At 38.8% G+C, this 11648-nt stretch overlaps 1 protein-coding gene across 1 annotated transcript in view; it reads right to left on the bottom strand.

Moving 5' to 3' along the window:
• Positions 1–2544: 2544 nt before the first annotated feature.
• prex1 (phosphatidylinositol-3,4,5-trisphosphate-dependent Rac exchange factor 1) overlaps positions 2545–11648 on the bottom strand; it is a 222355-nt gene continuing 213251 nt past the window's right edge. Inside the window, exons 39-40 of the mRNA XM_041204802.1 lie at positions 11569–11636; positions 2545–6857 (exon numbers count right to left, since the gene is read on the bottom strand). Of these exons, the coding sequence (XP_041060736.1) occupies positions 6815–6857; positions 11569–11636 (111 nt within the window). The 3' untranslated portion in view covers positions 2545–6814. The remainder of the gene's footprint in view (positions 6858–11568; positions 11637–11648) is intronic.

The following is an 11648-nucleotide window of genomic DNA, read 5'->3' as shown; positions in this document are numbered from 1 at the left end:
CACTGCATCATGGTAAGCTACTGATGTTGCCATAATTGTTTTCTTTAAAAGACATGAAGTTGCGTCAAATTCCTGGACTGCAATTATTTCCATATGGAACAATTATTCTGGTCTTTCTGGCTATTGAATATGGTGTAGCATTCAGGAAGTTGTTCATTAATTTCAGAACTGTCAGAAGAAAATGAGGTATAATAATCTGCAAACAATCATTTGCAGGACCAGCTTTCTGCTGTAAAACATAATGAAGCTTTTAACATACATCACGCCAGCAATTATCTCTTTGGTAGCCTATGGCAAAAAAAATATATATTATCATAAAACAGCTGCAGCCTACACTGATCTGTACTGCAGCAATTTAGATTTATATAGCACTTTGAACATTGTTGGGGGGAGGGGGGGGGAAGGAAAATATAACTAATAGATAATGGAACAGACATGAGTTCTGAGGTGTTTAGGTTGGGGAGGGGGTGCAGAGAGATTGAAGACTTAAGTAGGAAATTTTGCAGATTAGGACTTGACATTTTGTGAGCAATTTGTTGGGTGAAGGGAAAGGTAATGCATAAGATTCTAGAGTTGGAAAAGTGTTCAGTTTTGGAGAGGATGCATGGCTGGAAGAGGTTGCAGCGAACAAATGGGCCAAAGACAATAGGAATAAAAGACAAGGATGCAAATTTTAGATTGTGTTGGGGTATCTAGAAGCCAATGTGGACCAGCAAGGATGGCAGTGACAGGCAGTTGTATTTGAAGCAATTGGAGTTTTAATAGGACAGAGTAAAAGAGGTTAACAAATAGGACACCAGAAATGTCAAGTCTCCAGATTGTGAAAGTATGAATAGCTTTTTGTGAAAAATGTGAATTCTTGTGGCATTCTTCTTTTGGTTAAGTCAGGATGTTTGGGGATTTCTCTTAAATGTTAACACTCCCTAACCGGATTGTAGCAAGTGACTCTCTCATATCTTTGGCCCCTAGCTCTGATCTCACCCATTAGTGGAAATACCACTACATTTTCCCTATCAAGCCCTTTCACAACATGGAAACACTTTGCTGGTAACATAACTGATATTGGGTTGAAGAATGAGGTGGTGGGTACTAACAATGTGCCTCAAACATGGGCCAAGTGGAAGTGGGAGCCAGTGAATAAAGTTCAGTCGGTCTCTAACTTCTGTACAATTATAAAGTCACCTCATATTGGAGCTAGAGTGCCCGAACCATGCTTTTCATCCAATATCCATTTGAAGACAAGTGCCTGGGAAGAGATTGTATGATAACCTCCAGCAATCCTGCTCAGTGGCTACAGATGCTCTCTGCACAGGCCAGAAAAATCACTCATACAGAAAATAGCCAGCAGCCCCTTGTCTGCTTGGGGTGCATAACATTCCAGTCTTGGCTCCCCTGAACATGTCACAGGCAATGTCTCTGGTATGCCAGAAAATTATTTTAATGAGTAATTCATTTAGGTCAGCTCAGTTGTGCACCAGCATACATAGCACTGCACTGAACCAATTTCTCCATAAAGTCTGAATGAAAAACTTAAGCAGCAAAGTGCTTTCAGCTACTTTCCTGGTTTGATGCATACAAATACAACCATGCAAATATTAAAATTCTGTTAGCATCACCCAAAGCTAGTTTTAAAAAAATGAAATGCGCATAATTAGAGAGAATCGAGGAAAAGAAATTCTTGTGGAGTGGGAGTTTTTCTTTACAGTTATAAAGAATACATTCATTATATCATAAATCGTGAACAACAGAAATCGCACCCCAGCAGAAGTAAGCCTTGAAATGTAATCTCTAACATAAAAGACAAGAACAATCGGATTATGTAGGGGACCAAAATTTTTTTTTAAATGGAACAGGAAAACAGAGGGAAGATAGAGAACAGGACAAACTGAATGATATACTCTATCAAACAATGATTCACAGCACAGAAATGGGCCCTTCAAGTTGGCGTTGCTCTTTCTCCCCAAAAACTTTAGTTCTTGTATTTTTCATGCAATTAATTACCTTTTTATAAAAAAAGCATGGTTTGAGCCTTCTTCAATGACACTGCTGGGGCTAATAAAGAACAAAAATCAGATTGTCCAGCAAGATGGGAATTGCCCTAGATCCAGCAGCAAAGCACTAACAATGAGCTATCCGCCAACTGAGACACCATCGTCAGAATTTCCTCTGAGGTTTTCCAGGTCAGCATCCATTGCTTGCTTCAGCACATAGAGGTTTTCTGCTAATCTCTCAAAAGATACAGCAGCCAATCAGGAGACTCGCTGAGGAAGTTTCCAGTTTATTATTCTCTACTTGATGTCAAATATTTTGAAGTGCAAGCAATATTTCACTATAGAATAAGCAAAACACTAGTTTGTCAAAGGCAGAGAAAATGGCCAGGGTATGTACGATTCTTGATGGGTTTAAGTCCATATTAACATATGAACAGAAATAAAGATGCAGTTGATCCTAATTAGTTATATGTACAGATATTTCCAAATCCTATTAAAGCATAGTACAGTGGGTTTCCCTTTGAGGCAAATACAGATAAGAAGTAGGTACAGCTTCATGATTGACGAAATACTTTATTGGGCACAAGATAGTTACATTGCAAAGGGTCTACAATTCTTACTTCCATAATGCCTCTAAATGTCTCCAATTCCAGGATTTCAGTAATTTAAAAAGCTTCAGAAAGAAATAGGGAAGGATGCACTCAGCGCAAAATATTGTTCAAGCATCATTCCAACTGTTGCAGTTCAGTCATATCATCTAAAACTCTTCCTCACTCCACAACTGACCGATTGTCCCAATTCCTTTGCACGTGTATGGGCCACTGATGATTTTCTGATGAGCATCAGCAACAATTCAAGTCTCAGTGGCCAAGTTTTGAATAAAGAAGTCCAGTATTACGCCAGTTAGTGCACTGAGAATGGATGTTGTAGCCAATCTCAGCATGATCCATTCCCTAAACTTGTTTTTGCAAAGAATGATATTCTGCAATGTGCTTATTTAAAAGTGCCATTAATTTCCACTCTGCAAATGCATTTCGGCTCTGTGATTGGCAGAAACTAGTGCAACAGATCAAAGATGTAAACAGAAAATGGCTTAACAAAATCTTTGTTAGAAAATAAGGTACATAATTTCATTAGGCCAACTTGTATCTTGTAAAATGATTAATGTATTGGATATTTCAACAATAAAGTGTGCTTGTGAATGACTAGCCACTGCTATAGATATTTTGGGATGGAAAGTTCTTTAAATACAATGAAGTACAATTATTAAATGAAAACAGGATTAAAGGCACATCCAATCCTCAAATGTAAATAAAAATTTATTTGCTAACAGGTTAAGTCTGACAATCTAACTAGTTCAATAAAATAGCATTTAAAATTAACCACTCACTGTACAACTGTAGAATTACAGAAGAAAAACTACATCAACCCGACTTATTTACAACATTAGCAAAACAATGGTTACTAGCATTATACACAACAATGGCTTTGTCAAATTTTAATAAGTCACTGGATGAAAGTGCACCTCTTCCTTGCTGGTCTTTGATAAAGAAAGTATTGCACTGGTAATGACAGAAACTGTTACAAGGGCTTGGTCCCTTAATCCAAAATCAAGAGAAATGATTGTCTTAATTTTACAGATCTGTGAATTGACATCTTCCAAACAAGAGGTGCAATCTAGGACTTTAAATGAAACAGAATTGTGTTAATATTCCTGAATGTTTAAAACAAGTAATTGCATACCACCAGTAAACAGAGATTAGACAAGAATCAGAATAACAATGTACCATTCTCTGTTTGTGCAGAATTAGGCATTTTAAATTGAGTGTAATTGTATGTACAAGTTTTCTATGAACAGATATTTTAGTTATGACAATTGATTGCTACTCGAGATCCAAATTCAGTGAACTCATTTTCTGCTGAATTTAAACATATTATAATCAATATTTGACCTAATTACAGGCTGAGCAGGCAAACATCAAGCCACAAGCTGCTGCTAAAATATTCATTTGGACTAACATGAAATTTTAAAAATTGGCTGCTCCAATTTCAAATTTTCCCTTAAACTTGGAGTTTTAGGCTGGTACACAATGAGCAAGGGAAAAAAGATGCCTTTTTTAAGTCATAAATTGATCTTCCATATTGTGCAATGTAGGAAAAACAAAACTAGGAACCAGTTAAAAATGCCTATTATTTCTTAATTGAGTTATTTATTGTGCAGAAAGTTTCCACAAAGTGCAGTGTCTAACCCATATCTATAAAAGACATTGCAACTCAGCACTGCTGGGCTAACAAGGGGTGAAAATATGCCTTGATCGCTATCCTGCAGGCCCTGGTGTAAAGTGTGCATGTGTGGACATTGGCTGAAGACAGAGGAGACTCAGCTATAAGAACAGTTTGCCAGAAATCCCCAACTCGCTCATACCTTAAGAAAGAACACTTGCAGGAAGCAAGAGGATGGCCAGCACCTATGTAATCATACCCAGCAAGCATCTTCAGGAGAAGAAAGAAAATTGGGAGAGGAGGAGGATTAAGGAAGAAAAGAGAACTGTCTATTGCACTTTCATAGGTTTCATCACATAGATACAGTCTCATTAAGTTGTCATGGTAAATTTCCAGATCTGTTAGAACTCCGAGTAATACAGGACTAAATCACCACCAGAACAGCACTGAAGACATCAAAGACTGCTTAAATAAACATCTCGTGAAAAGGAAGCAGAGTTTCTTGGTTGAAATGCTGGATTTTATGATTTTTTGCAAGTTTGGCTCAGCTGAACTAAGCATCTTGGACATTGCACATAGGTTAAGTCACATATTTCTCAAACCATTACAATCTATTCTGCTTCAGTGTGAGATGATTAACTGGGGTGATGCAATGACCTGTTCTCTGGACTACAGGCAGTGCAGGAAATGACCAGATTGGAAATCATGGAATTCGGAACTGGAATTAAATCAAAAGCAGTTTCTTCACTTTGCTTATATCATCCTCCTGAATTCTAAGCCAAAAGTTACTTGAATTCATAATTTAAAACATATGTACAAATAAGTACAGCTATACTCATTCGATATCTGCTCAGCCAGTAAAATGGTCAACATAACGCTTAAAACAGTTGCAAGAGAAGATATTTTACATTTAAAAGGAAATAGTTATAACCATAGAATATTTACTATGTTAATACTGAATAAATTTTCAACCTAATGAAGGTGAATTCCAGGAGCTTATAGTTCTAGCTTTAAGGCACTATCAACGGGCTTCAAAATTTAACCAATTAACCTTTTGCCCTGAGACAACTGCTTCAACACTTATCTATTGTGCAAAGAGAGAGTTTTTTTTAAAGTTAATACTAAAACCAAAATGCTTACAAAAGCATCTTCTCTTGCTATTTGTGACAAAACAGAACAAAGATTAGATTAGATAGCTTTCAAATTTTATCCTTAATATCAGCAATTTCAAACTGAAAACTTGGAGATGTACTGAGGCTAAAATAATGTGGGCTACAGTCTGTCTTTTTCTTCGTGACATGTCTGTTAGACTCCAGCTCTTCCCTTATTTATCCAGCTGTTGACACGTTGTGTCAATTGGTATTGTTCCAGAAGCATTTAGAATTAAGTACTGTACTCGGATGTAAACACAAGGTTTCATGGCTGCAACTTCAAGAAATGTCCATTTTATCTTTTGTTATAAAATAGTTTAAAGAAAAATGTAGACAAAATAATCAATTGTTGCTCAATATAAAAAAAAGTGGATGCTAATACTGTCAGCCATGACAATGAAACTGGTTCCAACAGGTATATAACGGTCAGGAATAGCAACATTTACTGACAAAATTTGAAGGCTTTTATGTAGGACTCTGCAAGATTCAGGCAGAATTTATAAAACATTGAGGAGCTTGGACAAATTTGAGGTGGTTTAGATTAACGTAATTCTATCCTAAAAGGCCAACAGATTAGTTTTCATTTTGCATTTGAACTCAGTTTGTGCTGCTCATAGCTGGTTTTGGAAAGTAAATGGAAAATTGAACTATTGATTCAACAGAAGAACAAACACAATCTGGACAATTTCAGTAGACCACATTCAAGCTGTCTTAGAAGCAACACAAAAAGCATAATACCATAGGGGGCATTATAATCAAGAGAATTTTACACGGTTTGTTCTTAAAAAATGAATCATTAACAGTACAGGATATATCAGGAGCTCTGGTAAAGCAGAAGGATTGAGAGCCTTCTGTAGTTACACAACATATAATAGCTGCGTGTACAGTACCGTAGATGGTCTCAAGAGTACATCATGCAATGGGTACTTAATAAAAGAAACAGCTGCAGCTTCTCTGCTAACTCAACAACCTAATTGCATAGCATCTTACTTCTACTTCAGTCAGGCAGTTAGTATCTGAAAACAAGGTCCATGCATAGTCATTAACTTGAGATGCATATGTAAATCAGAAGAATTCCAATGCTGAGAAAACGTGCTCAAACCCATCACTACAGTGGCACAAACCAGTCAAAGAGATCTAAAAATTCCATGCATGACTAGGCATGTGCATACCTCAAGTTCTTAATTTTGTAGCTGTTTTATAGGTTGATATAACAATATATCCAGAAGCTGACACAGGTTGGGACAGTCAACTATCACTGTGCTATTAATGGAAATATGGGCAACAGAGCAGCTCTGCTCCTGTGCTACAACTGCCACTGTATTGCTGTGCATACACAGACACCTCACAGTTCGACTGTAACAAAACACAGACATCATAAAATTGTACAATGTCTCGCAGCTCTTGCTCTCTGGAAAGTTTCGGACAGCCTTTACATTGAAGCATCTTTCATATGTCTCCATCGGAAGGTGGTTGACAGAGCCGGTATAGTCTAAGAGGAAATAAAAGGGAATTTAGTAATGAAGTGCATTTGCAATCTATCTTATTCCAATGGAGAAAAAGAACAGCAATACATTCCTTCAACATGCTAAGTGGAGATAAGTACAGTCCAAGTGGGTCTGGTCTTTGAATTTTGGGGCCTTGAGCATAGCTGATTATATGCTCCCCAGATTATAAACACACACTCTGAATAGGACAAAGGGTGAAACTGCTCCTTGATGCTACTGCATTGTTAATTAGTTGCCTAATCTTACCAGGTCATATGCCAGGCTTGTAATTACTAGAATCAAAGGCAAATAGCTATACGTATATAGAATCATAGAATGGTTACAGCACAGGTGGCCATTCAGCCCATCGCATCTGTGCTGACCCTCTGAATGAGCAATTTATCTAGTGCCATTCCCCTGATCTTTTTCCCTGTAGTCCTGCAAATATTTCTTTTTCAGTTAAATATCCTCTTTTCAGTTAATGAATCAATTCCCTTTTGAAAATCTTGATTGACCCTATCCCTACCACACTTTCAGGCAGTGCATTCCAGATTCCAACCACTTGTTGTGTGAAAAAGATTTTCCTCATGTTGTCATCGCTTCTTTTGCCAATTACCTAAAATCTGTACCCTCTGGTCCCCGATCCTCCAACAAGTGGAAACAGTTTTTCCCTGTCTACTTCGTCCAGACCCCTCATGATTTTGAACCCTTTTGTCAAATCTCCTCTCAGCCTTCTCTTCTCCAAGGAGAACAGTCTCAATTTCTCCAATCTTTCTACGTAATTGAAATTCCTCATCCCTGGAACCATTCTTGGGAATGTTTTCTGCACTCACCCTAATGCCTTTACATTCTGCCTGAAGTGTGGTGCCCAGAACTGGATGCAATGCTACAGTTGAGGCCAAACCAGCGTCTTATACAGATTTAACATGACTTTCTGTCTTTTGTACTCTATGCCCCCATTGACAAAGCCCAGGATGCCGTATGCTTTCTTAACCATACCATCAACCTGTCCTGCTGCGTTCAATAAGTTATGCACATATATGTCCAGATCCCTCAGCTCCTACACCCCCTGTAGAACTATACCTTTCATTTGTCTGGTATTCCTACCAAAATTAATCACTTCACAATTCTCAGCATTAAATTTAATCTGCCTCTCATCTACCCATTTCACCAACTTGTCTTTTGAAATTCTACACTATCCTCTTTATGGTTCATAATGCATCCAAATTTAGTACTATCTGCAAATTTTGAAATTGTGCCTATACACCAGGACCTAGGTCATTAATATACATCAGGAAGAGCAGGAACCTGAACACCAACCTCTGGGGAACTTCACTTTTAACCTTCCACCAGGCCAAAAAACAATTGTTCTTCACTACTCTGTTTCCTATCACTCAGCAAAATTCATATCCATGTTGTTGCTGTCCCTTTTATTCCATGAGCTCTAATTTTGCTCACAAGTCTGTTGCTCTGGAAGCCCATGTACCCTCATCAACCCTCTGTTACCTCAAAAAAGTCAAACAAGTTAGTTTTTTAAAAAAAGTTAGTTAAGCACAATTTGCCTTTAACAAATGGCTGGCTTTCTTTAATTAACCTGATTTGCCCAAGTGTCTGTTAATTTTGTCCCAAATTGCCATTTCTAAAAGTTTCCCCACCAATGAGATTAAACTGACTGGCCCATAGTTGCTTGGCTTACCTTTACACCCTCTTTCGTAGGGTGCAACATTTGCAACTCTCTAATCCTCTGACACCATCCCCAAGTCTAATGAAGACAATATGGCCAGTGCCTCCACAATTTCTACTCTCACTTTCTTCAGTACCTTGGATGCATCTCATCTGGCCCTGGTGTCTTATCAATCATAAGCACACAGCCTGTCCAATGCCACTTTATCAATTTTAAACCCTACAAGTGTCTGAACTGCCTCTTTCACCATGACATCAGTTTCCTTGGTAAAGACAGATGCAAAGTATTCATTGAACACCTCAGCCATTCTGTTTTCCTCCATGGGTAAGTCCCCTGTTTGGTCCCTAATGGGCCCCACTCCTCCTCTTACTATCGTTTTACTATATTTATATACCTATGTAAGAAATTAGGATTCCCTTTTTTCTTAGCTACCAGTCTCTTCTCATAACTTCACTTTGCTTTTTCAATGCCCCTCTGAACCTTCTATATTTGGCCTAGTTCCCAATTATTTTATCCACCTGATATGTGTCATATGCACACTTTCTTTGCTTCTTAATTTCTCTCTCTTTCATCATCCAGGAAGTTCTGGATTTGTTTTTCCTACCTTTCCCATTCATGGGAATATACCTCGACTGTTCTCAAACTCTTTCTTAACGACAGCCCATTGTTCAGTTACAGTTTTGCCTGCTAATCTTTAACTCCAATTTATCTGGGACAGATCATTTCTTATGCTTACTCTGGATTATTTCTGGCCCTTATCCGGAGCCAATTTAAGCCTTATGATAGATTGATCACTGACCCCTAAATGTTCCCCTACTGACACTTGGTCCACCTGGCCCACCTCATTGCCAAGAACCATGTCTAGCAATGTCTCCTTTCTCTTTGGACTGGAAGCATACTGCTGTAGAAAATTATCCTGAATAGACTCGAGCAACTCTTGCCCTTTTTTATTTTTAAACACTACTACACTCCCAGTCTATATTCGGATAACTAAACTACCCCATTATAAAACCGCGCTATAATTCCTGCACTTCTTTAATTTCTTTGCAAATTTACTCCTCTGCATATTTCACACTAGTTGGCAGCCTATAGAATACACCCAGCAATGTAATTGCACCTTTTCTGCTCCTTGGCTCTAGCAAAAGAGATTGTCCTTTACCCTCCTGGAACATCATCTCTCTCCAGCAATGCAATGCCTTCCATAATCAAATCTGTCATCCCTCCTCCTTTCCTTCATTCCTATTTTTCTGAAACGCCTTGTATCCAGGAATATTTCATACACAGTCCTGCCCTTTGAATCAGGTCTCTATTATTCCAATGTATCCTTTTAAATATGGCTATCTGTGTCTGCAACTCACTAATCTTACTTACCACACTCCACGCATTCACGTACATGCACTGTGTCCCGAATTTAGACATTATTACTTTCCCTCTTACATTGAGCCCACCTAATACCTTACTATTTCCTGCTCTAGTACCATCAAACCATCAACCTTTGCACTTTGGTATCCGTCTCTAGTATTACCTCATGGTCTTCACATCCCTGCCAAGTTAGTTTAAACCCTCCCAAATAGTACCAAGAAATCATGCCACAAAGAAATTGGGCCTGGCTCTGTTTAGGTGCAACTCATCCAGCCTGTACAGTTCCCATTTCCCCCAAAATTGATCCCAATGTCCCAAGAATCTAAAATTCTCCTTCCTGCAACATAACTGCAGGCACATATTCATCTGTTCTCCTCCCTACATGCGCATGGTATTGGGAGCCATCTGGAGATTACAACTTTTGCGGTCCTGCTTCCTTCCCACTCCCTAAATTCTGATTGCAGGACCATACCCCTCTTTCTACCTAAGTTGTTGGTACTGACGTGGACCACAACTGCTGACGGTTCACCCTCTCACCTCAGGGGTGCTCTGCAGCTGCACAGTGACATTATTGACCCTGGGACCACCGAGGAAACATGCCATCCTGGGTTTATGTTGGTGAATGCAGAAATGCCTGTCTGTCCCTCCAACTATCAAATCTCCAATGACTATGTCTTCCAGTCTTCTTTGTGCCCCACCCCCTGTATAGCTGAGTCAACTGTGGGGTGCCATAGACTTTGCTCTGCCTGCACTCCCCACATGAACCATCACTTTTATTAGTATTCACAACTGAATACTAGCTGGAGTTAAATGCACTCCAGGGGCTCCTGCATCACCTGCCTATTTCTTCTTTGACAATCTGGTGGTCACTCATTCCTCCTCTCGCTACATACTCCTAATCTGCGAGGTGACCACACCTACAAACATACTACTATCCACAGAGCTCTATAGAGCCTTTGAACATAGTAAAGCATCCAAAGCACTTCACAGGAGTATTATCAAACATGGTCACATGAGGACATTTGACAAGATTTTGATCACCTTTCCTAAGAGATCAGTTTAAAGGAGGGTCTTGAAAAAGAAGAGAGGGGGAAAGAATTAAGGGCTCAGTCAGCTGAAAGCACAGCCACCAAGACTGGAGTGATTAAAAATCTGGGATGTGCAATAGATCAGTGTTGGAGGATCGTAGAAATATTGTTGGGGGAGGGGAGTGCAGTGATGTGGTATAAACTTATAAAGGGCTGGAGATTAGAGATATGGAGAGGCAAAGCCATAGAAGGACTTGAAATCAAGAATGAGAATTTTAAAAGCAAAGTGCTGCCAACATCATGCAGTGAGCACAAGGGTGACGATGATGGTTATAATCACACAGGATATCGTCATTTGTTGCTTTACTAAGGGTCATTTGTTTCAATGCTGCGGCAGGACCGACAACCTGATTGGAGGGACTCAAACATTGGATTGCAGAGAAGGCATGAAATTTGGGAAGCAACATACACATTCAAGGACTAGAGAGAAAACAGCATTTTAAAATATTTTACATTCCTAATGTTGACTGGCTAGGATAAGAATTCTGAAATTGTTGTTCCTGGCTGAACTAGAAGAACTACTGAAGTAACTTCTCAAATCTGACACACAAGATATTACCAGAATACACATTTATAATTTACCTTGGTACAGATTGTGGCATCTGATCCATTACTTTTAAATTTTTGGCTGAGTTCTCAACCCTTGCACCCTGCAGAAATAA

The sequence above is a fragment of the Carcharodon carcharias genome, chromosome 14, assembly GCF_017639515.1.
Source record: "Carcharodon carcharias isolate sCarCar2 chromosome 14, sCarCar2.pri, whole genome shotgun sequence".
Classification (NCBI taxonomy): domain Eukaryota; kingdom Metazoa; phylum Chordata; class Chondrichthyes; order Lamniformes; family Lamnidae; genus Carcharodon; species Carcharodon carcharias.
Note: the sequence above shows the minus strand (reverse complement) of the source record. Positions and strands in the feature narration are given on the sequence as shown.